Below are 26,396 nucleotides of genomic sequence, written 5' to 3' on the forward strand. Positions count from 1 at the left end.
GCGTACCCCAATTAAAAGTGCTCTGAGAAACACATGTAAAACTTACACACACAGGTCTTAGCTAGGAGGAAAGAACAAAATGTTCAAATAAAAGGGTTCCTTGATAGATGCAGAAAGAGTGAGCAATCACAAATAGTTGATTTATTAATGATCCCTGTTTTTTTTTTTTTTTTTTTGGTTTTTTTTTTGAGACAGGGTTTCTCTGTGTAGCTTTCCGCCTTTCCTGGAGCTCACTTGGTAGCCCAGGCTGGCCTCGAACTCACAGAGATCCGCCTGGCTCTGCCTCCCGAGTGCTGGGATTAAAGGCGTGCGCCACCACGCCCGGCAATGATCCCTGTTTTAACCCAAACTGTTACAGACTACAAATGGACTCCCTTCTTCATAATCAAGTGATTATTAATATTCAAGTGATTAATACAGCTTTGACTCAACACTACTTCTTAATTTTGTCTTTTTTTTTTTTTTTAGATAAAGTCTCACTATATTACCCAAGCTGGTTTTGAATTCACAATAATCCTTCTGTCTTAGCCTTCTGAGTGCTGGGATTACAGGCGCAAGGCCCCAGACTGGGCTCCAATACTTCTTGACTCAAATTTACATCCGCAGAGAAATGAGGATAGTGCTGTTTTGTTGTTGTTGTTGTTGTTCTTTTTTTTAGAACAAATCCCGACACTTAAACTCCTAGAGATGAACTGACTAAACCCCAGTAAATGGGTTAATTAAATACACTGATTCATCCCATTTTTAGGAATCTGCTATATTCTATGAACCATTTGGGGAGAACTCTGGATGTTGGCAGTAAGACTGAAAACCACACACACCGGCAGAATGAGACAGTCCCTGTGTGCTCGAATTCACACCCAGGGTGAGTGAAAATGGGCAGTCATTGCTTGAGTGCTTAGAAAGTGAGATGTGGAAGCTGAACTGTCGATGTGTCATGATCAAGAATCGCCTGGGAAGAGAGTCTTACATCTGGTTGGCCTGTGGTTGTGTCGATGGGGGCATGGATTCACTGCTGGGGGCAAAGCCTGCCCACTGTGGGCGGCTCCACTCCCTGGGCTTGGGCCCCGGACTGTGTAAGTGTGTAAGTGAGCTGAGCCCAAGTAAGCAAGCATGGATTCATTTCCCTTGGTTCTGGTCTGTGGATGTGACTAGCTGCTTTAACTTCCTGCTCCCTTTTCTTACCAACTTTGATGGACCGCAATCTGGAGTTAAGAGCCAAAATACATCCTTTCTCTCCTAAGTTGCTTTTGGTCAAGGCATTTTATCACAGTAACAGAAAAGAAACTAGGAAACAAAAGGAGTCTCTGCCTTGAGAGAATTAGGCGGTTCATGTCGATGGACACTTCCCCTGTTAGAATGGAATTTCTCCTCGCTTCGGTTCGGTCTGAGCTCACCTCTGCAATCAGCGCGTAATTGGGCACCATCATGGCAAATGGCCTGAACAGGGCTTTCAGGTTGTCTGGCAATTCCGTTCTGCCAGCGTAGCCAGGGTTCATGGTGATGAAAGCCGCACAGGTCATAATGAGCTTGATTTCCCGCCCCTCGAACATGAATCTGGAGAGCTGTTCAAAGAGAAGGTGTGACGAGTGAGCACTTCTCGGAACGTTAGTAACTTCTTTCCCACAAGCATTTCATGAGTCAGACACTCACTTAGGAGCGGCCAAGCACAGCCCACTGAATCCTTTGTCTCTTGAGCTGCCTCCTTCCAGTCTCTTCTGGGTTCAGTGTTACCACTCTCTGCTTCCCTGGCCTGCCTTGCCTGAGTTGTGTGCTCCTTCCTGACCCAGTCCTGAAAGCTTCCGGTCTCAACATCTGCTGAGACTCTTCAGTTTACCTCAGACTTCATGGCTGGCGAGGCCTCTCTACTCCTGCTTTCTGGTGTCCTCCCAGGAAACTCTAGTCTGGTTTTAGTCTTTGAGTGGTGTGGCCTCTGCTCCCCTAGGACACTAAGACAGAGTCTGGGGAGAGTGACCTTCTGAGGATTCTATGTTGGACTTAACTCTTTACCAGGGCACCTTTCAATGGTAATTTCCCCTGAGCTGGGGTGAGTCCAAAGACCCCCTGCTTTGCAATATGAGCCTTACTGATGGAGCCCGAGGAAGTCTGAGTGTCTCCTGGAAGGGGCTGAGGGAGGAATTAAGAGACTTGGGGCAGTTAGTTCCTTGAGGGAATGAGGAAGGTTCTAGTCTGTGTTGGCTGAATTGTGCTGCTCTTTGGTGAGCGAACCTAGAAGGTCCTACCCCTCACAGCTGTCACCTCCCAAATACAAAACCCCCTTCTTCAGGAATGACTCACATGGGGGTACATTAAGTAGCAGGATCACTCAGATTCTCTATTTGGCCCTCAGATTTTCCCGTTCGATGAGCTCCAAAGAGCTCACCTGATGAGGTACGGACTCTTTGGATTCCTCAGGTTTTTCTCTCCTATTTTTCCACCAACACTAGGTTGACCCTGGAAGCCACAAAGGAAGTTATGGGGCCCAGAAAATGTGGCACTGAGGAAACATCAGGTAAATAAATGTCAAAAGTAAGGAAAAGAAAATGTGTGTATGTGTCTATGTACATTATCTGTATATGTTTGTGCATGTGTGTGTGTGTGTGTGTGTGTGTGTGTGTGTGTATTGGGGTGGGAAGACGGGTTTTCTGAGCTCAGGCACTAGTCTCAGAGTCTCTTTATGCTCAGGAACCAGCACAGCCTTTGTTTCCTCATTTTGTTTAGACCAGGACTTCATATACCCAAGTAAGCACTGTTACTGTGGCATTCATGGATTATACTGAAACCACCCTCCCTAATAGGGCACCGCTTGCTGAATTAATGACCAATCTGAGAAAGCGACATTGACAGCCAGCCACCCCGGAGTCTCACCTTTGCGGCTTTGGCGTTCCTAATGGTGATGAGTTGTTGGGCAATGACGGACAGGACCTCAATGTCAATTCGATTGAACTCGTCAAAGCAGCACCAGGCCCCGGACTGCGCCAAGCCGCTGAAGAAGCGCCCCATCATCTGAAAGGCAAGCGAAGCTGATCAGCGTCGGGATGATGCACTGCTCTCTCCTCTGATGTTTACAGTTTGGAGCTAAGACACCGGAGAAAAAGAGGGTGGTCTCTGGAGTGTTGTTGCTCTTGGTATTCTAATGATGATGAGCGTTTCAGATCAGAAGCAAGCACATTTCTACAAGTATTTTTTTTTTTTTTTGCTTCTCTTTAAGTAGTTTGGATCTGATTTCTCTGTTAAATAAAATGATAACATGTAACATCTCCTTGGGGGATGGATTTTTATTCATAACCTCCACTTATCTATAGCAAATACTTAGAGGTTCTCAAAGAGTACAACTCATGGAAGAGACAAACTTGAGGGTTCTGAAGAGGCCTTGGGGATTGTCACAAGTGGGGATTTCTGTAGTCTCGGAAAGGTGCCAGCTGTGGCAGCAGGAGGGGCGTGAGAACTCCCAACAGAGGCCCTGCTGCCCTGGGAGCGGGTCTGGATTTCTTCTTTTTTAAGATTTATTTTTATTTTATAAGCTTGAGAATCTTGTCTGCATATATGTGTGTATTCCATGTGGGTGCAGTGTCCACTGAAGCCAGAAGATTGCGTTGGGAGCCACCAAATGACTTCTGGGCACAAAACCTGGAGCCTGTAAGAGCTTTCAGTGCTCTGAGCTCCTGAGCTGAGCCACCTTTCCAGGCCCTGCTGATCGATTCTGTAGCAGAATCTAGTGGTGCATGAGAATGTCTGTGTAACTGTGCTGTCTAAGGTGTACAGTGTCTTTGGAGACTGGCAGTTTTGGTTGATATTCCTTTGTAGTATGCATTGTTTCTAAGAATGGAACTGATGCACTTTGTCTCAAGGTCAAGTGAACTGTACTGTTACTATTCTTCCTCCTATTCCAGCAACCATAGGTTCATAGTCTCTCCCTCACCCCTCTTTCTGTGTATCATCATTTGTGTGTCTACACTCATACCTGTTCCCATGTGACAAAATCATGATGCAAAGGGGAAAATAATGAGAGGAAGAAAATTTTGGGAAAAAAGTTGCCAGAAGATGGAGAAACATTAAAACAGATCACACAACCAAGAGAAGTACATCCCAAGGTAGAAAAAGCAGAAATACGGTTCAGTGGGGTCTTCAAGAATTTCCAAACCCAACATCAAGACGTGCAGGACAATTTGTGGTTCCTCATCTGTTGGTCTTTCCTTCTCCTCTTCTATGTGGAAGGTTGTTGAGATTTCAACACTGACTTTTCTCCATCAGATTAAAATACCAGGACCTTGTTGTAGACAAAGGAGTCTATTTAGGGGAGATACTACAAGATCATGAGAGGTAAGGACATTGGTGGTGGGGCCAGGAAAGCAGAGACAGGGAAAGAAAGATGATTCCAGATCTCTCAATTCAGTCATTGATACTCAGTAATAAAAGATGGTTCTATTCAGGAGAGAAAACAACTGAAATGTGGACACTTAGAAGGAAAATCCTCAGCTATCACTCAATAAGGTGTACTGGTTGTTCCATGTCCAGACTTTCTGTGGAGAAGTCTGCTCTCCATACAAGCTAGACCTGAAAGCACAGCTCACACTCTGGAGAAACAGGCTACCCACATAAACAACTTAGTCTTCTCTTCATACATATAAGCCAAGAAGTCAATCAACATGTATTTGGGTGAAAACCAACATGCAGGAAAAGAAGGAATGAGACATGTGAGCAACCATGGAAGAAATGAAGATCATTTAGGAAATGGACAAGCATATGAAATAACTCCAGTGGAATCCTTAGAGATTTGAGGGGAAATTGCATTCTCGTAAAATGCTAAGAATGTTGGCATAGGAAAGTCTTTGAAAATTAAAAATATTATGATCAACATTAGAAACATTAAACACGTGCTGAACAACAGAACGGGAAATACTAAAGATCAAGAGGCATCGTGGAGCTAGGGACTTTTCCTTGGGCAATGCCTGTCTTCTGGGGCACATGAAGATGTCCAAGCAATACACATGTGTGTGCAGTTTAACAGAAGTAAGAAAAACGTTCTTGAATTTGACTTTTGATAACAGTTCTTTGCTAAACCATGGCTCCTTGAGTACATGCCTGTACAAATGACCCTCTCATTCTGCCATTCTTGGTCAAGGAGGACTGTGGGAGTTGGAAATCCAGCCCTCACCTGGGTTGTCTGCATCAAAGCCCAGTAGATGCTAAGAGCAGCCTGGCCTCACCCAAAGAGTATCTTATTATGACACACTGGCCCGGAATGCAAAACTTTCAGCCTGTCTAACAGAGGGGTGGTCCCAATTAGTGATCTTAAGAAAGGATGCTTCCCCAGACTGTGGTGGCATATGCCTTTAATCCCAGTATTTGGGATGCAGAGGCAGGCGGATCTCTGTGAGTTCGAGGCCAGCCTGGTCTACAAAGTGAGTTCCAGGACAGCCAGGGCTACAGAGAAACTCTGTCTCGAAAACCAAAAAAAAAAAAAAAGAAAAGAAAGAAAGAAAGAAAGAAAGAAAGAAAGAAAGAAAGAAAGAAAGAAAGAAAGAAAGAAAGAAAGAAAGAAAGAAAAAGAAAAGAGGGAAGAAACTCCACTGCTGCAGAAAGGGATGTTTCTAGTGACCCACTGATTAACAAATGTTTTTGCAAGTCAGCTAGATTTTTAGGTGTGTGTGTGTGTGTGTGTGTGTGTGTGTGTGTGTGTGTGCAGATACCTGCAGAGGCCAGAAGAGAGAACAAGATCCTCTAGAGCTAGATTTATAAGTGGTTGTGAGCTTTGCAACATGGGTTCTTGGAACTGAACTCAGGTCCTCTGCAAAAGTACTATGGTCTTAAGTATGGAGCCATTTCTCCAGCCCCCTTTCAATGTGAGCGAAGGAGAGGACAAAGCATAGGAGCCCAGGGTAGACAAGGAACACATCTATAACCAATCACAATTGCATTTATTACTTGTCCCAACAAGGGAGAACACACACTTGGTGAAGTGAGCCCACTGAGCCCCGAAGGAACCATGGCTTGTTGTAGAACATGAGGAAAGGGGTTGTTGTAGGGGTTAGGCTTGGCCCGGGAGAGTTCAGCAAAGGCTCAGTGAAGAAGAGTTCTGTACTACATAAATAGATAGACATATAATATTTAAAGACTTATTTATTTTTAAAGATTTATTATTTTATTTTATGTGTATGGGTGTTTTGCCTGCATGTACGTCTATGTACCACTTGTGGGCCTAATACCCACAGAGGCCAGAAGAGGATGTCAGATCTCCTAGAACTGGAGTTACAGATGGTTGTGAGCTACTGTATGAGTGCTGGAAACTAAGCCAGTGTCCCCTGGAAAAGCAGCCACTGAGCCATCTCTGAAACTCCAATTTTTAATTTTTATTTATGTGTATGTGTACACGTGTGTGCAAGTGCATGTGAAGGCCAGAAGAGGGCTCTGGATGCCTAGGGCTAGACTTACAGGTGGTTGTGAGCTGGCCAATGTGGGTGCTGTAAGTCAAACTTGGGTCTTGAGCAAGAGCAGCAAGCACACTTAACTGCTGAGCCATCTCTCCAGCCCCTGCTCTGTATACCAACAAATTGCAGTAAACTGGCTGGATTTAAGTATCCATTATATATATTATGTTACAGCACTGGAAGCTGGAAATGGGAAATTGAGGTGTTGATAAACTATGCTTGCTTAGGCAAAATGTCTTCTTGCCTCCAGATTTTAGTATTTGCAGGCAATCCTTCCCATCTCCCAGCTTGCATTGCATCACTCCAATCTCTGCTTCTAGTGCGTCTTCTCACATAATTTTTCCCTCTATTTATGTGACTATACTCACAGTTCCTCCTTCTTAGGAGGGCATTGGTCACTGGATTAGGCTCATGCAGTTTTAGCATTATCTTATACAAACAAGAGAGCAGGGGAATTCTGTGGTGCATTTCACGATAATGCATATCTTGGTAGCAGGCCCAAGGACAGCTGCCTGAAGCTTTGCTGAAGAGGCAGCAGTTACTAGGTAACTGGAAGAGAGCAATGTTCAGTCATGTTGTGGTTTAGACAGAGTGCTTATGTCTCTTCTCATAAACAATTACGGTATGTTTTCTTTGTCTTACTCCATTGTGGGCGTCCAATGACTCGCTCTGATGTTTATGGTTTCTGAAACTGTGGTCAACTGGAGGAGCAAATAGAATCGAATATCTCATCTATTTTAATAGAAGATCACTGGGCGATTTATACACACAAAGAAAACACTGTCCTAGAGGTGCTAAAGAAAGAGACTATTCACTGCTTGAAATAATTCTCTCCTTTGAAGGGCAGGTAATGTATTTTGCTGGGTTAATTCTTATCTAGGGGTCTAACATGCCCTTAAATCCTACAAAGAGCAATCTTAGCATGAATACTGTGTGAGGCACTGACATTTTATATTCCATTTCCAGACAAAACAGAGACAAGTATTGAACAGTGTGCAAATGTCACAAACTGTGACAGGAAATGGAAAGCAGAAAGTTGGAAGACAATGTGTAAAAAATGTCTTAATGAATTGGTAGTGTTCAAAGTTTCTAACAATAAAGAAAGAAATGTATATTTTTGTGATTTTGATAGCACCCATCGGAAGAACTAAAAAGCCAACGTGGATCTCTGCAAGCCCCAAAGTGTCTTTCAGGGTGTCTGTGAGGTCAAAGCATTTTCATAATTGCACTAAAGTGTTATATGTCTTTTATACTCAACTACCTAAAAAAATTACTAAAATATTCCTCTTTTCAGAGGACATTTCTACCAGAAACTAGATTTTCTCTAGACAATTCAACCAAAAAACAACAATCCTCAAGAGATTAAATATAAAAGAAAATATGAAAATCCATTTTGCCAACCACCAAAGATTTAAAAAGACATATAAGTAGCCAAGAAGTTTTTTACCTGCAAAAAGTCACAAAATGGATATTTATGTTAACATTATTATTGGTATTTTAAGTCAAATAAATATATAAAATATATTATCTTTGATTTCTAACATGTGAAACACCAATGGCTACAATCTGACTTGATAAATTTTGAACATATTAAGGGGCCCCAAGGTCAAATGTATGAAAACCTTACCATTAATTCTTTCTCCTCCCATGTACTTCAGCTCCCTGAGGGCTGCTTGTATCTTTGGTTGTGTGGAAAAATGAAATTCCTTAGGCAAGTGTTTCAGTAGTGAGCTGTGCATCAGCCTTCATAACCTCACACTGTGTATCAATGTCTCTCAACTGCCCATCTTCTCCAGTAAAGTTAGACTTCGTTCTTATGTCTTCCCTGTAGCCTGTATGACCTTTTATTCTACTTTCTTATGTATATATTTTAAGAGGTTATTTTATTATTTATGTGTGTGTGTCTCTACGTATGTGTGTGAGGCCTGCAGTGTCCATGGAGGCCAGAAGAGGGTGTCAGATAGTTTGGAGCTGGTGTTATGGATGATTGTGAACCACCTGACGTGGGTGCTGGGAATGAACTCAGGTTTTCAGAAGGAGCAGCAAGCACTCTTGACGACTGAGCCATCTTTCCAGCCACCCCAAAGCTACCCTGCACAGATCTTTTTTTTTTAAATTCACTCTTGACATGTCTCCCCTGCATTGATTCTTACCCAGATGACCCAGCCCACCACATGTTGACTTTCTCTCTTTGTCCTATTTTAATAGCATTTTCTTCTCTGTTCGTCATCCCCTATCTCTTGTTGATTTAAGTAAAGCTGCAAACAAGGAAGGCTGGTGAAAGCACTTAATACTTGTATTCAGATTAAAAACTACAACCGCACCTTGTAGTCCAAACCGTCAGAGCAATTGAAGACCACACACTGGATGGCGAGAGCCTTTGCTAGGTCTTTGGTGGTCTCTGTCTTCCCAGTACCGGCAGGCCCAGCAGGTGCGCCTCCGAGGTCAAGCTGCAAAGCCCCCATAAGGCAAAGATAGCAACGATCCTGAAGAAATCGATCAAGTGTCATTGTTGAAAGGAAGTGACTTAATTTACAGATTCATAGATCTAAATCATTTATTTAGTAGAAGTGTGTGTGTGTGTGTGTGTGTGTGTGTGTGTATCGGTGGTCAACACTGGGTATCTTCCTCAATCATTCTCCACTTTATTTTTTGAGACAGAGTCTCTCACTGGTTTGGTTAGGCTGGTTGGCCAGTGATCAGCAGGGATTTTCCTATTTCAGCCTCCCCAGCATTATGGTTACAGTGCATGTCCCCATGCCCAGCTTCCTACATGGGATCTGAACTCATGTCTTCATGCCTACATGGCTAGCACTTTCCAGAATGAAACACCTCCCTGACCCTGAAAAATCCTAACTGAAATATGCCCACAGACCCAGCCACAAAAATCAAACCGCGCAACTCTTTGTTTTATGAAGATGTAGCAATGATGAATACTTTCAACACTGCTCTGATGAAAAGGTACTCCTGTGATCGATAACGTACCGTGAGGGGAGTGATGACCAGTCTCGGGCATGCTCCCAAATACTCATAGGCGTAGGTGTACTGAGAGAGGGCCATTCTTGCCACGCAGTTATCCAGGTCTAGATCCCAATAATAGCGCAGTTGTCTCTGCCAGTCAAAGGAGTCGGCTGTGTCCACCTACATCATGAGAGATATGGTGTTTGTGTTAGACACACACGTGGAGGTCGCAGGTTGCCATGTCACTTTCCGTCAATGAAACGTTTACCTTGGCTTGAACCAGTTCAGTAACTATATCTCTTGCATGCACATCAATGGTAATCAATGCGGTTATGATGTTTCTGTGTAATTTAGGAAGAGCACCACGAACTATTGCAGCCAGGGCGTTTAATCTCTACAAATTAAAGAATTGTTGCTGTGAATTTTCTTTCTTTCTTTCTTTCTTTCTTTCTTTCTTTCTTTCTTTCTTTCTTTCTTTCTTTCTTTCTTTCTTTCTTTCTTTCTTTCTCTCTCTCTCTCTCTCTCTCTCTTTCTTTCTTTCTTTCTTTCTTTCTCTTTCTTTCTCTCTCTCCCTCCCTCCCTCCCTCTCTCCCTCTCTCTCTTTCTTTCTTCCCACTCAAAAGTTTATTTATTTATTTATGTATTTTTATTAAGAAAATTTCTAATCACCCTACATACCACCCACAGATCCCACCTCCTCCCTCCTTCCACCCCCCAAGATGGCTCAGCCGTTAAAGGCGAGGCTCACAACCAAAAATATAAGAGTTGCTGTGAATTTTCAACATCAGCTTGTAATATTTATTTTCATTATTAAATTTAAAGTAGATCTGTGTTAAAAAAAACCCATCTAATTAGAAAACTTCATAATTCTGGACAAAATAATACAATACAATGTCTTAATTAATTTCTATAAGACTTCTATGAAGCATAGGCTATCTGAATACTTTTATTTTGCATTTAAGCAAACTGATCATCAGAGGGTCAATAACTGGATGGCTGTCACACAGTTATGAAATAGTAAAATTAGACCTGAGTGGACATTTGTTTCTTGAAAGTCCCTGATATATGATGAAGTCTCTGGGAATAAACCACTCTACCTAGAAATTCACCAGATACAGTGGCATTATATGGTGATATTTTATTTGTACTGAAATGTGATTTTATTTGCATGTTAATAAATAAAGTTGCCTGGGGTCAGAGCTAATAGCAAGCCATAGCAGAAGCTGGGCAGTGGTGGTGCACACCTTTAATCCCAGCTCTTGGGAGGCAGAGCTAGGTGGATCTCTGTGTGTTCAAGGATACAGCCAGCATGGAGACACATGCCTTTAATCTCAATACCAACCATAGAAGACCTGGAGGTCTGTACAGACAGGCAGTGATGAGGAGGTCATGTGGTTGGGTTTACAACCAATGAGAAGACAGAATAGAAAGTCTATAAAAAAAGACAAACAGAAAGGAAGTAGGTCTCTTGTGGAAAGGTAAGACAGCAGCGGCAGTGAAGGGTAAGGTTTTTTAATCTCAGCTCTTAGCTATTTCTCTGACCTCTTGGCTTTCATCTCTGAATTGACTCTGTATTTCTTAATTAAAAAGACGGTTACATCTACAGCATTCCTTTAATCCTAGCACTCAAAGGCAAAAGCAGGTGGATCTTTGTGAGTCTGGTGTTAGCCTGGCCTACACAGAGTTCCAGGTCATCCTGATGATGCTTCTCATTTGTAGGGGTAGTTTTTCTACTGATAATAATAAAAGAAAATTGCAGAGCATTTTAACCAGGCTAATGACTAAATACAAATATTTTATCTCCCTATTTACTGCAAACTATCACATCCTTATCAAGTAGGATGGTGCCTCTGAGGGTCATATACTTGTGGGCTGGATTTTCATCCTGTTTTGCCCAGATCAGGGACCATTTGCAGATGGCTGTGGGACTTTCTCTGGGGATCTACTTCTCTATTCTGGGACTCTGGGGAAAGAATCCCACTGACAATCTCCCTGTGGTGTTTCTGCTTCTCTCAAGATGGTTGCTCTCTTTCCTTGTTCTGTTTCAAGGGTGAATCTTTAGAAATGCAGTGGCAGTTGGGAGTGCAATTAAATTTGGAACTGAAGATCAAGCCTAGGTCCTTGTTGGAAATACTGCTGACAGATAATATATCTTCATTGTCTAGATTAGGTTTCTACTCTGTTAATTGTTTCCTTTGCTGGGAAAAGCATTTTAGTTTGGTATAGTTCCATTGTCTGTTTTTGTTTTTGCTGTCATGGCCAGAAAATCAGTGTGAAGGAAAATGTCATGGAACTTTTTGGCTTTGGGTCATATGTTTAAATCTTTCCTGAATCTACTTTGAATTGATTTTTATATGTGGCATAAGATAATAATAAGAAAATACCAAATAACTCTAATTAAAAAAAATGGGAAAATGCCTTGAATACTATTTTTCTAAAGAAGAGATACCAAATGTCCAGTGTCTATACCTGTATCTATATATTGATGTCTGTATCTATATCTATATATACATATATGATGCTGAATATCTCTAGTCACCAAGCATGTTACTATCAAAAGTTCAATGTAAGAAAAATGAAATTATGAAGTTTGCAAACACATGGCTATCCTCATTCTTTCTCTGAGAAGTTTCTCTTTGTGTGAACAGTGAGTGCTGAGATTCATGGCTGACAAGATGCTAAAGGTGTCCTGGTTTGCTTTTGATTGCTGAATAGACACCATGACAAAAATCAGCTCGGGAGCAAAGGGTTTATTTCCACTTACAAGTTACAGTCCATCATCCAGGGAAGCCAGGGCAGGAGCTCAAGGTGGGAGCTGATGCAGAGGCCATGGAAGAATGCTGTTTACTGGCTTGCTCTCCATCGCTTTCTCAGTTTACTCTCTTGTATACTAGGACCACATGCCCAAGGATGGTACCACCTACAATGGGCTGATCCCTCCCACATCAGTCATTAATAAGAAAGCCCCCACAGACATGCTCACAGGTCAGTTTTAGAGAGGCAGTTTCTAAACTGAGGCTCCCTCTTCTCAGATGACTCCAGCTCCCCAGTATGTGTCAAGGTGACAAAGAAACAAAGCAAAACACCTAGCACAGAGAGCAAATGAGGGTTGAATGCTCAGCCTTTAATAAGACATTGATAGTGTCCTCTCTAAGGCACAAGGGACATGATAGAAGAGGGAGGAAAAGCATGTAAGAACCAGGGTGAAGGGTAGGAAATGTCATCTTCAGGGCCCAGCACAGCCATTCCATGATCTCAGAGCAACTGCCTTGTCTGTGCTGGGCCTACATAAGACTGGGCCCATCAATAGCCAATGGCGGATCAAGGAGGTGCTGGGTGGGGGGGCTGCCCCTCCTTGCTGATCCATTGGCTGCTGATGGAGTCTGAGAGGAAGGTCAGTCATTGCCTTCATGGTGTAATCAGTGGTGAGTCCACCAGGTTCCAGTGAACAGTTCCAAAACCTAGGGCCACACAGGTGGTCCTGTTTAAAAAACCAGTGGGTCACAAAACAAAACAAGAAGATAACAAATGTGAGAAAGGGACCTCTAAAGAGTATAGTGGGGATGAGAAGCATGGGAGACATGTAAGAGAGGGTAGGGGTGAGAATAAATTGAGTGTGTTATCTACACGTATGAAATTGTCAAAGAACAAATAGTAAAAAAGCCACAATGTGATGTCACCTCAAAGTCATTATCAAAAATAAAAGATGACAAGTACTGGCAAGGGCACAGAGCTAGGGGTCCCTGGACACAGTTGGTAGGAATATGAGGATGGGACATGGTATGGAGGTTTCTCAAAAACAAAACAAAATAAACCTAAAAATAGAATTACAGTTTGACTGAGTAACCCAGTTTCTGAGCATATATACCAAAGAATTGAAATTGGGGTCTTAAGGAGCATTATTCACCACAGTCAGCATGAAGAAATAACCTCAAACCCCATCAGTGGATAAAGAAAATGTGTCCTACACACACAGTGGACTGGCATTCAGCCTGAAAAGGAAGGGAATCCTGTCACAGGCGACAACGTGAATGAATTGGATGGACACTGAGTTAATAAAATAAGCCAGTCACAGGAGTGAGGTGTGTCCAGTCATCAAACTCGTATAAACAGAGAAGAGCGATGGCTGCCAGGGCTGGCGGTGGGGGTACTGCTGTTCAGCAGACATGGAGCTGGAGAGTTAGGTAGGATGAATGGGTTCTGGAGATCTGCTGCACAACACTGCGGTCTATTGCTAGAAAGACTGTACCGTGCATTTACGATATGTTTCTAATTGTGTGTGTGTGCTATAATTGTGTGTGTGTGCGCGCGCATGCGTGTGCGTGTGAAGTCTCGCATGCATGCAGAAGCCAGTGAAGGACAGAGTGTGCCTTCCCCAATGCATTGTCTTACCGCCTTGACAGAGTGTCTCATGGAAACGAAAGTTGCCGTTTAAGGGGGCTGGCTAGCTTACCAGTAAGTTCCTAGGCTCTGGCCCACAGCACTGTGGTTTCAGACACGCACGACAATGCTGGCCTCACTCAGAACTTTTTAATAAAAATACACATTTCTGTGAGAGGCATCCTAACTGTAACAGTTAGCTTTCTATTGCTGTGATTAAAAACGTCATGATAAGGGAAGTTTTACAGAAGGGAGTGTTTGTTTGGGCTTATAGTTCCAGAGGCATCGGAGTCCATGACGGCAGAGTGGAGGTGAAGGGTTAAAGCAGGAAGCTGGGGGATCTAATCTTCAGTCCGAAAGCATGAAAACGAGAGAGAGATCACACTTGGAATAGCAGGAGGCTTGGAGACCTCAAAGCCCACCAGTAGTGACACACTTCCTCCAACAAGGCCATACCTCCCAAGCTTCCCCAAATAGTGCCACCAACTGGGGACCAAGTGTTCAAATACTGAAAAACCATGGGGGACATCTCATTCAAACCACAACACAGATCCTAGTAAACACAATTATGTTTAAACATTTGCAAATCATTATAAATAACCCTTCTGTCTCCCTCTTAAACTGCTTTCCCTTCTAGTTTATAGTTACTCATACAAATACTAAATCATCATCGAGGGAGTGTCCCTAGGAAAAAGCTGAACACGATGACTCCAGTAAGAACTCCAAAGGTTTGGAAGTCACGTCAGCACTTAGAACTTCTGAAACAAAGTGAATTTGCATTAACCATGATAAAAACCATGGGGGCCTAAGCCGGGTGGCGGTGGTGGCCCATGCCTTTAATCCCAGCACACCGGAGGCAGAGGCAGGTGGACCTCCGTGAGTTTGAGGTCAGCCTGTGCTACAAAGCAAGTTCCAGGACAGCCAAGGCTACACAGAGAAACCCTGTCTCAAAAAAACAACCTGAAAACAAAACATACCCCCAACAACAACAACAACAACAAAACCATGGGAATCATCTTGCCATCTTGCACGGCAACATGTACAAGGCCTCTCTGATAAAGAACTTACCTCGAAATTTACTTTTTCAAAGTCTTCCAGGGCCTCAAAGTGATTACCTTCAGATTCCAGACACTCGGTCAAATCCCGGCACCACATAATCTGAGAGATGGTCAGGATCACCTGCGACAAAACAGCTCCCTTAGGCGTGTGCTGCCTCGCACCAAAGCCGGCTCCAGAAAGAGAAAGCTAGCGCGTTACTTGGGAAGGGTGGCCAGCCGTCACCCACTCTGTCCGCGGTTTCCCCTGGTAGTCGGCGATGGCCGCTTTGCACAGGCGGCGGAGGGCCGTGAACATGGCTTCCTCCACCTTACCCAGCCATTCTTCCACGTTGCCTCTCGCCTTGAGGCCTTTCCCCAGGCCAACCTGTGAGGAGGCAATTAGGATGATTAGAAAGTGACTGTAAAATAAATCTTTTAAAAAAAAATTTTTTTTTGGTTTTTCGAGACAGGGGTTCTCTGTGTAGCTTTGGAGCCTGTCCTGGATCTCACTCTGTAGACCAGGCTGGCCTCGAACTCACAGAGATCCTCCTGGCTCTGCCTCCCTAGTGCTGCTGGGATTAAAGGCAGTGTGTGACCACTGTTGAAGAGATGGCTCAGAGGTTAAGAACACTGGCTGTTCTTCCAGAGATCCTGAAGGTCCTGAGTTCAATTCCCAGCACCCATATGGTGGCTCACAACCATCTGTAATGAGACCTGGCTCTCTATTCTGGCCTGCAGGGATACATGCAAACAGAACACTGTATATATAATAAATAAATAAATCTTAAAAAAAAAAATAAAGAAAGTGTCTTAGGTGGGACCTGTGAGCTGCCCACATGTTGCATTTCTACGACAGAACCCTGAGCTCTGTAAACAGTGAGGCCTTTGGCAGTTCGTCACATAACCGACTGCTGCGTTCTAGTAAAAGCACGCTTTTAGGGCAGGCTCCTTGAAAGAGGGCTCCCCACAGGCTCCATGCATTTCTTCAACCATTTCCCTTTGCATGTGAGAAGTCCGACACTTTTTGTGCTTCTTTCTCTGACTTCCAGTAACTTGGGTATCTGCTTGTTGGGGATTCCTTTAACCACTTTTTCCTTGGAAATTTCATGTTTTCTCCTTAATTCTCTCATTTCTTTCCTTCTGCATCAGCAATGATGCATGCATACATGTGTGCGTCTATATTTGTGTGTGTACGTGCATGCGTGCGTGCGTGCGTGTGTGCGTGTGCGTGTGCGTGTGTGTGTGTGTGTGTGTGTGTGTGTGTGTGCGTGTGCGTGCGTGTGTGTCCGCCCTTCACTCTCTCAGTGTTCTCCGAATGCAGGGGCTGCACAGCACTGGAGGAACTGCAGTAACAGACTCTCTCACACAGAGCACAGTGGCTGCCACATTAAGTCATTTATATAGACTCAAGTCCCTGTCGCCCTGCTAGTAGGGTGCTACTACTCATGCTATCTCGTGGAAGCGATTAGAGGGTGGTAGGTCTTGATCCAGGTGCCCTGGTCAAGCCCCGGCGGCACTCTGGGCCAGTCACTGTTCCTCTTTGCAGAGCTGGCTAACACGTGATGGCGTCTCTCCACTTCATTCCTCAAACAGACCATCGTGGCCGCTTCTAGTTTCTCCTTTAGCTGTCCAGCTCTTTGAGGGTAAGAGTTTTATCTCAGTTATTCTCGAAACTGCTGGGCTATCAGAGTCCCTGGCAAGCCTAGGGTGAGAATGAGCAGCCTCGACCCCAGTCCCAGACACATGATCAAGTTTATCCATGAGGAAGTGTTGAGCACCTTACCCGCTCTCCCTCAGGTGACAGCATGGCCAGAATGTCATTGGTGAAGACCTTTTCTGGCTCGGTGTCCATGCCAGGGATTTTCCCCTCTGCTGGAGGCATGAGCGCAAACTCGAGCTTCGAAATAGAGTCGAAGCATTTCCTTAGATGAGGCTGCACGGCTTGTGGATTTCGTGTCTGGGCCAAGATCTCCAGGAGCTCATCATTCGACAGGAAGTAAAACCTGCAGAGTCAAAGGGACACCTTGATGTAGAGCATGACGACATTGACGCCCAGCCTTGGGTAGACGTAAAAGGTAAGATCCTGCCACATCTGCTCCTGGGCACTGATGCCCTGGGCCTCTAATCCCACTTCTCTGGGGTTGGGGGTAGGCCACATGTCTCTAAGGAAGTCCTTGTAAAGGTTAATGATGCTGTATCTCGAACACCTAGGCCCAGTAGCTAGAATAGAAAGGATTTTTCTAAAAATTATTGATACCGTTAGGTCTTGCTACAATATTGGCCTGTTTGCCTGTTACTTGGCTTTGAGCTTTAGTGAAGATGCATCACACAGCACGTTAACTACTGAAGAGCTAACAGACAGATGCGTGGTTGTGGGGCCCTTTGGTCCTGTGACACTGTACCAGTCACAAGGCAACATATGCTGCTATGAAAAGTGACAGACTATGATTCTGCCAACATGCATGGCCATACTTATGAGGAAATGAAGCATCCTGCCTGTGTTCCCATTGTCATTTTACACGAAATGGGTAAAGAACGAGCTTGGCTGTTCCTGACCAAACTTAGGCCCAAGTCATCCAAGTGTGCGTTAGGAAATGCAGTTATTTCCGTCTCTGATTTGTCTGAAGTTCTAGACTACCAAATCATGCCAACACGGCAAAGTGAGTTGTCGGGCCTCTCAGAGGGGCCCACAGTGAGAGGGGCGAAGACTCTAGGGCCCACGCTAATGCAGGGAATAGAAGAGTTAAAGCTGGGAAGGCCACAGGGCTGAGGATGGGGAGATGAAGGGAGCGACGTGCTGTGGGTTCCCCATACCCTCAAGCAGAGAGTGAGCTTTGCTCGCCTCCAGCCTGGGCATCTCTGAGAGCGTAGTGTTTGCCCGACAAGTCTGAGGCAAGTCCACAGACAGCTCGGGCATCCTTGTCTCTCCTCCAGTTCTCTGAGGTCTGGAGGGTGTAACTGTCATTTCTAATTGATCTACAGTCTACAACAAAACATCGTAGGTTGTTTTTTTTTTTTTTTTTTTTTTTTTTTTAACTTACCTTGGAAAGATAACTCTCTTTGACTCTAAATATGCCTCCAGACACTTCTGAATTTGGTCAAGTAATGCATTATTGTTTTGAAAAGTCTCCAGAAGCCCTATTATTTGAAAAAAAAAAGTTGGCAAATTATATTAAAAAAGAGAATATAATTTTAAATGAAAATAAAAGATAGTAACATTTTAAGGCCTTTGTTTTGTTTGGTAGAATAGTGAATAATAAATGGTAGTATTGGCTAAGAAGCTTCGTTCTTTAAAAATTTTTCCTTTTTCATGCATATGTTGTGTTGTGCTGTGCATTATGAGTGTATGAATACATGTTTACATGTTTGTGGGAGCACATGGATGTGAGTGCGGGTGCTCATGCACATGTATGGGTATTAGGACCTGGAGTTCATAGCAAGAATCTTCCTTGGTGGCTCATCCACCCGACTCTTTTGAGGCAGGGTCTCTCAGCCAAAGCCGGAGTTTCCCAGCTGGTGTTGCCCAGCTCCCTCTGGGTATGCTCATCTCCACCTTTGGGCTTTGTAATTCTTTCCAAGGCTGGATTATGCATGAGCTACACCCGTCACCCAGCCTCTGTGTGGGCTCTGGGGACCTGAACTCCAGGCTTTTTACTTGTGCGGCCATTGCTTTAACTGCTAAGCCACCTCCCCAGCCCAAGAATTATTACTGCTAGTTAGTTATGGTATTTTAATATCTACCTCATTTGAACAGTACTTTTAATTTTAGATGACTTTGGCCAGCGTCTGCCGTTTAGGGGGCTGTGAGTCCACAGGGCAGACAGAACCAGCATCTGGAACCTTCCTGCTCCTTGTCAGTTTCCTGCTTGCTTGTTTTCTGTCACATTAAATGCTAAGTGTGGCAGCGGGCACTGCTCTCTAGTACCGAGCTGCAGCTCCCGGGGCAGCAGCCTCCATGCCTCTTCATCTTTGTGCTTTTGATGCTGAGCACAGTCCCTGCTTCCCCACCTGCCCCAGAACAAACCCCAAATCTTTATCCCGGCTTCTGAGACCCTGTGTGGTCAACAGCTCCATCTAGTGGCCAGTCACCCACCTGAGCCCCCGGGTCCCTCAGACCTCGGACCAAGCGTGCTATGCCAGCCCACGGGGGACTCCATAGCGACAGGGAACACGCTAAGCATGCTCTTGCCTTAGGAGCCTGGTTGTGCTCTTTGTTCTCTCTGCCTTCAACAATTCTCCTGCAGAGGCACACATACTGTCACTCACTCTTTCCTGCAAGTTTCTGCTCAAAAGCCACTCTATTGAAAAGTCCAATAACACATAAACACACATGCATGTACACATGCTCACACACATGCATACACACACATAAATACATACACACATATATACACATGTACATACACACACATACATATACACACATTCATACACACATGCCGTACACATACATGCAGACATACATACACATGCAAACACATATATACACATACATACATATGCCACAAACATATATATATACATACACATGTATGTATATATGTGCCCACACACATGCGAACAAACATATACACATACATGTATATGCCACAAACATGCATATACATACACAGTGCACACATATATGCCATACACATACATATGCAAACACACAAGAACACACATGCACCCAAAAATAAACACATGTGCATACACACCTACCCACATGCATAAATACACATGTATACACATGAACATACTCACATACACTCATACACAGATATACACATACACATGTATACACACGCATGCACACACACACACACACACACACACACACACACACACACACACACACAATAGCCCTCAACCACTCCCTTATCCTACTTTCTTTTTCTTTATGGCTTTACCATCATCTAATTTATTACAGGTCTACACTTCTTTATTTGAAGTCTTGAGGCCAGATATATTTTAGAATTATATTCTTTTTTTTTTTTTTAAATTTCAAGAGACCTGTTTTCCATTCATTATTTATAGATGGCCTAAAACCCATTCACATATGGACAGCACAAAGTGAACCCAGTAGGTTATAGGAGGAGGAGGGAGAATGGGGCAAGAACAGGGAGGAAGAGGAGGAAGAGGAAGGGGATGTGAAGTCGGGTGGATTGGTGGATTTGGGGAGAATGAGGATATGATCTAAATATATTATATTTGTGCATGAAATTTCCAAAGAATAAATAATTTTAAACATCTGTTTTATAACAAGTCTTTAGGGACATCACTCTGTAACTAAATGTTGCTGTGTTTGGACACTGAAGGTTTGAACACGGCCATGGAGGGACTGTGGCAGGCAGGGAGGTGGTCCCGCCTCCAGAGATGATGATGCTCTAATCCCTACAGCTATGGGTCTGCTTGGCTTATATGGACATGGGAACTTTGCAGAGGTATGGGGAGGATATTCTAGACCATACAAAACACCTGAAAGAAAGAGAATGGGAGAAAAACGTAACAAAGGGTCAGAGGCTGCTGAGGTGTTATTACCAGCTGGAAGACAGCTGTGAGCCACCAGCTGTGAGCAGCCTCCCTAAGACATTTGTGGATGTTTGATTTCTACCATCCCATAGTTTCCCTTTCCTCCCTCTTATGTAAGAATCATTGGGCAAAGAACATAGCCCCCAAAGTCGCCTTTGCTAGGCAGGGTCTGTGTCTGAGACTATTCCTCATCATAGCCAGATGCTGCCATTGGCCACATGACAAGCAGGCTGGCTGGGGCTTTAGTATAGAGTGTAAACTTCAATGAGTATGTGTGCATTCCAGAAACTGGATGCATGTGCACAGAAGCAGAACTTGTCATAACATTTCAACCTTGATGCTGGGTGGGGTTGGGGTGGGGTGGGGTGAGACGACATCTTTGGTGGTGTAACCACTGGCAAGGTGCCCATGATCCTGCAAACCACACTAAATTCATTGGTTCACACACATGAAAAGACGTGAGAGTGGAAAGGCGACTAGTTGGGAATAAGAAGAGGATCAGCAGGAGTGGGAGGGGACAAGAGAAGGTAATAGGACTGAATATTAGCAAAATATACGATACACATGCATGAAAATGTCATGCTGTAACTCATTGTTATATATAATTAGTATATCTAGGAGAAACAGTTAAAAATAATTTCAACCATAATTTGGGCTTCTTTGTCAAAAAAATCAGGCATTCATAAGTATGTGGATTTATGTCAGGGTCGATTCGATTTGATTCCATTGATCCACGTGTCTGTTTATGCCAATACCAAGCTGTTTTTATTACTCTAGCTCTATAGTAGAGCTTGAAGTCAGGGATGGTGATGATTCCTGTTTTTTTTTTTTTTCATATGAAGTTGAGTATTGTTCTTTCAAGATCTGTGAAAAATTGTGTTGGGATTTTGATGGGGATTGCATTGAATAAATAAATTGCTTTCGGTAAGATTGCCATTTTTACTATGTTGATCCTGCCTGTCCATGATCATGGGAGATCTTTCCATCTTCTGATATCTTCGTCAATTTCTTTCTTCAGGGACTTAAAGTTCTTGTCATACAGGTCTTTCACTCGTTTAGTTAGAGTTATCCCAAGGTATTTTATATCATTTGTTGCTATTGTAAAGGGTGATGTTTCTCTGATTTCCTTCTCAGCCTGTTTGTCATTTGTATATAGGAGGGCTACTGATTTTCTTGAGTTAATCTTGTATCCTGCCACATTACTGAAGTAGCAGCTGTAGGAGTTCCCTTGTAGAATATTTGGGGTAACTTATGTATACTATCATATCATCTGCAAAAAGTGAAAGTTTGACTTCTTTTCCAATTTGTATCCCCTCGATCTCCTTTTGTTGTCTTATTGCTCTAGCTAGAACTTCAAGTACTATATTGAATAGATGTGGAGAGAATGGAGAGCCTTGTCTTGTTCCTGATTTTAGTGGAATCACTTTGAGTTTCAATCTATTTAGTTTGATGTTGGCTGTTGGCTTGCTGTATATTGCCTTTATTATGTTTAGGTATGTTCCCTGTATTTCTGATCTCTCTAAGACCTTTATCTGGTGCCTCGCCTGCTGTTGGGAACCTGTTTGCCATGCTGGATTACCTTGCCATCCTTGTTGCAGGGAGAGGAGCTCGATCCTACCTCAACTGGATAGCTATGCTTTGTTCAAGCCCATGGGAGGCCTGCCCCTTTCTGAATGGAGATGAAGGAGGAGTTGATGGGGAGGGGGTTAGACAGAAGTGGGGAGTGGAGAGGAGGGGGCAGGAGGAGAAGAGGGAGGGGAAACTGTGGTCGGTATGCAAAATAAATGAAAAATGTTAATAAAATAAATAAAATTTTAAAAAGGAAATGAAGAGTAATGTTCCCTCACACACACAATGAAAATTTCAACCTTGTTACTTGAATTGCAATAAGTGGTAAAATTTTTAATTCATTCTAATGAATGAGTTAACACTGTGGAATTTTTTGTGATTCTATCTATGAGGGAAGAATCTGAACAGAATTTAACTTGTGTTCTAACATCACAAACTGCACTATAAGCCAAATAATTAGAAAGCTCAGTTCCACCAAGTCCCGGATGTACCACCGGCCACTTAGAGTTTTAGAAGTGACAGGCATGGTTTGTTCGGAAGTTTGTACCTGGCTGAGTGGCAGCTCGGAGCGCGTTGGGCAGCCGGTTCACCTTCCTCATGATTTCCTTCCATGACTTGTCCACCTGAAGGAACATCTTGGCTTCTGCAGGCAGCTGCCTCTGGATATCTGGGGCGTTAAAGATGCTTTCTAGGTAGAGCCAGTTTCTCTGACAGTTCAGCCACTCCTCCTGGAGAAAAGCGCGGGGAGTGTATCAAAGGGTAACTTCCAAACTGATCCCCCCAATTACACTGGAAATCATAGCCTGTGTGACTTGGGAACCGCTGTATCTTTTTCCCTTGGGAACTGCTGTCATCTCCCAGAGGGCCTTTGAAATAAAATTTCTTAGAAGAGCCCAAGAGTCAGTCCAACTTGATTCAGCCCACATTCCACTGAAGGTAATTACAGTGAGTCAGCTGTGTAGACAGCTGGAGGGGTCCCGCCAAACATGATTTAAAATGTGTAGAGAACACATTCTGTTGGAAGACCAGCTGTTTCCTGACAGAAAACTGAAGGATGGGGTGGGCAACAGTCATGATGACTCCCAAAAATAGACAAGCAGAGCCCACAATGACTCAGGGAGAGAGTCTCAGTGAGGAATTATCCAGATCATTGTTGTGGCTTTGGGACCCCCTAAGCAGAGAGACCCAGTACAAGCCAGTCTCACCCAGCTATGAGAATCCAGATGTGCTGTATTTAACTAACAAATATGCTGAGCGATAAACGTATAACTTGTTTAATTTTGTGGTCTTTTGTTTTCTATCAAAATAATTTAACAGTGATGATAAAAGTGAGAGCAGGCTGCAGGATGATATAAACAAGCCAAATGCATATGTTTTCATTCTGAACATTACAAAATGTCAACAATTGAACCCTACATCTCTAGATAACATAATATTAAAACAACTGTGTATAATATTAAAACAAAAGTTAAACTCTACATTTCTAAGTCATAGAATATTAAAACTACCGCGTGTGTTTGTGTGTGTGTGGGGTGGTGGTGGTGGTGAGCAAACCCAGGACTTAGTACATTCCGGGCAAGCCATCTTCCACTGAGCCGCATCCCTAGCCCCATAGAATCGACATTTGCAAGGGCCTTGTGGCCCTCCACTTGAGAGTCGAGGAGTTGAGATTGCCCTTACTCACCAGGGTTTGATTAAATAAGGAAAGCTGTTTCTGCCATTCATCCACTCGAGACTTCAGGGGACCCACATACCGTGATGAGGCGATGGTCGCAATGTTGATGGTACTGTCATCAAGAAGGACCTTCAGAGAGAAGGGACCAAGACACAGGCAGAACCATGTGTCCTTGAGCTCAGGATAGTTCCGATTCTGAGAGTCCATTTCAGTCACTTGGCTGAATCAATTATGTAGTCCCACCTACTGCTTCCTACCCAGCCACGGCCAAAGCTTGGCCTTTTCACTGTGCTTGCAACCCTCTACGTTCTCTCAAAGGTCATTGGGGGGGGCACTTGACTAAGAGACCTGTGTGTATGTGTGTGTGTGTGTGTGTGTGTGTGTGTGTGTGTGTTCATGCACTAGTGTGCATGGGGCTGTGCATACACGTGCATGCACTTGCATGTGGAGGCCAAGGCCAGCCAGGGAAGATGCTCCTCAGGAGCCCTCCACTTTGTCTTTTGAGAGATGCAGGGTCTCTAATTGAGACCCAGGACCCTCTGCTTAGACTAGACTGCTGGCCAGTGAGCCCCAGAGCCACCTCTGTCTGACTCTTAGCGCTAGGACTGTAGGCACCCAGCACCTCCCTGCCCCACCCCAGTGTTGTGCATGGGTGTTGGGACTTGAACTCAGTTCTTAACGCTTGGACAGTAGGTGTTTTACCGACTGAGCGGTTTCCTGTCATCATTAACGGCACAAAGGCTTTGCTTAGTTTAATGTTCTTTTCTTGCTCTTAACACTAGGCAATGGGTATCTCCTTTATATAGTTACTCTGGTAGGCTTTCATCTCTCAAAACACCCTGGGCTTGCAAGGTTAGCCTCTGTTCAATGAATGACTATTGTCTCTTAAATCGTCTCCAGGACGACGGAGCTGAATTCCCTAGGGGAAGTATTCATACCACCCCCTCCCTACTGCTCCCCTTGAACAACAACATCCCCCACAGAACATGTGAGTTAAACAAAATCTGGAAAATGGAGCTGTCCACTGAAGTCCCAGCTGGCACTGCTTGGCTCCCAGCTCCTGCGCTCAACTCGGTTCTCTGTCGCCTTCTGCATAGAGTGATGTCTGATTTTACCTTCCTTACCAAGACTTTCTACCTCTGCCTCGCACCCACCCTTAGACTACAGCTTTGCCTTTAAATTGGGCCATAGGACCCGTTCCCGTTGCTAAACAAATGTACCTTTAGATTTTTAAGTGCTCTAAGCACATAGGTTAGATTTTATCTACCAAGACAAATAAAGGTGAGTTCAACTCCCTGGCCTGCTGCACACAGGAAATGCTCACACATGTTACTTTGCTCTGTCGAAACAGTTTGAAGTTCTCCTGTTCCCTGCTATTATCTCTTGTCTTTAAGGTCACTTGCCCTGATTGATCTAAGAAAGACTCTCCTATCACTTCAACCTATAATAGATCTGTAACTCGTACACACACACACACACACACACACACACACACACACACACACACACACACACACCATTTTATTACTTTGGTAAGTGGGAATAAACATTTGCATCAATTATTCACATCTTGCTTTCCAGGTTAACTTTTCCTTAGTTCACTCTGCTTAATCTTTCCCAGAAGTTTCAGGAGGTATGGTCAGGACTTTTACCATAAAATCACCCCCTCTCCTCCCTCCCTCTTCCCCCTCCCTCCCTCACCTTCTCTCCCTCCTTTCCTTCTTTATTTTGAGGCAGAGTCTCACTATCTACCCCTGGCTAGCCTAGAACTTGCTATGTAGCTCAGGCTGGCCTTGAATTTATGGCCATCCTCCTGCCATTGTTTCCTAAATGTTGAGATCAGGGGCATGTGCCACCAGGCCTGATTTACCACAGATTTCCCTGTAACCCGTTTACATACCTGTATGTCATCTGTGCCGCCCAGGATAAATACGTCCTTAGAGTCACGGTGAGGAAGGATGACAAATTCAGTTGTTTTCCAAGAATCTTCCACCTTAGAAATAGTTCAAGCATGAGGAAATTTAAACACGCGTGTCTAGACACACCATAAAGGCACATGGCGTGAAATCAGAGAGAACTGTTACTACCCCGCTTTCCTCTTTATGGCCCTTAAAATTCTCAAGACCCTTTTCTTGGTTGGAAGCCACTGATTTTCTTGGTTTTATTTGACTGTTATTAATTCAGGTGAAGGGCTGGTGATGATGGGTATCTTACTCTTTCAGGAGAAGGAAAATGTTCTTTTTATTTGGACACCTGGCAGGCAGGCACACATTGTTAGGCTGAGGAGACAGTGTAGGAAGTAGAAAAGTCTTCGTGATGCATTTTAAGGTAGTTAGCCCAGCCCAGCCTTCCCCGGGAGTTCAGAAAATAAAGTATTTATTCCGTAAGAAAAAAAAAAAACCTCTGGCATGCAGTTCTTTATAAAAGCTGGCACATAACCGACTTTGTTCTGTCAGGTTCTGCTTGAACTATAGACTGAATATATAATACCAAGAGACATTCAAGGAGAAGGAGACAGAGGATGCTGCGTGGGTTGGTGAAAACTCCATCCAGATAGCACAGATACTAGTAATCTTCACATGCTATGGTGTGTGTGTATGTGTGTGTGTGTGTGTGTGTGTGTGTACATATGTGTGTTTACATGTGTGGGTGTATGTATATAGGCAAATGTGCTCATGAGCATGTGTATGTGGGAGTCAAAGGTCAGCTTCGGGTGCCATTCCTCAGGTGTTCGCTTACCGATTGATCGTCATGGTCTTTGGCTGGGCTGGAACTTTCTAAGTGGGCTAGGCTGGCTGGCCCAAGTCCCAGGGATTCATCCGCCTTTCTCCA

At 43.9% G+C, this 26,396-nt stretch overlaps 1 protein-coding gene across 4 annotated transcripts in view; it reads right to left on the reverse strand.

The window, feature by feature from the left end:
- Dnah6 (dynein axonemal heavy chain 6) overlaps positions 1-26,396 on the reverse strand; it is a 233,090-nt gene that overhangs the window by 138,677 nt on the left and 68,017 nt on the right. For all 4 annotated transcript variants that reach the window (XM_042273489.2, XM_042273487.2, XM_042273488.2 and 1 more), the window contains exons 20-31: positions 25,465-25,557; positions 23,574-23,693; positions 22,437-22,617; positions 17,851-17,947; positions 16,593-16,812; positions 15,030-15,194; positions 14,841-14,951; positions 9,661-9,786; positions 9,417-9,572; positions 8,756-8,917; positions 2,869-3,006; positions 1,398-1,565 (exon numbers count right to left, since the gene is read on the reverse strand). In XM_042273489.2, the coding sequence (XP_042129423.2) occupies positions 1,398-1,565; positions 2,869-3,006; positions 8,756-8,917; positions 9,417-9,572; positions 9,661-9,786; positions 14,841-14,951; positions 15,030-15,194; positions 16,593-16,812; positions 17,851-17,947; positions 22,437-22,617; positions 23,574-23,693; positions 25,465-25,557 (1,737 nt within the window). The remainder of the gene's footprint in view (positions 1-1,397; positions 1,566-2,868; positions 3,007-8,755; positions 8,918-9,416; positions 9,573-9,660; positions 9,787-14,840; positions 14,952-15,029; positions 15,195-16,592; positions 16,813-17,850; positions 17,948-22,436; positions 22,618-23,573; positions 23,694-25,464; positions 25,558-26,396) is intronic.

This window comes from Peromyscus maniculatus, chromosome 3 (assembly GCF_049852395.1).
Source record: "Peromyscus maniculatus bairdii isolate BWxNUB_F1_BW_parent chromosome 3, HU_Pman_BW_mat_3.1, whole genome shotgun sequence".
Classification (NCBI taxonomy): domain Eukaryota; kingdom Metazoa; phylum Chordata; class Mammalia; order Rodentia; family Cricetidae; genus Peromyscus; species Peromyscus maniculatus.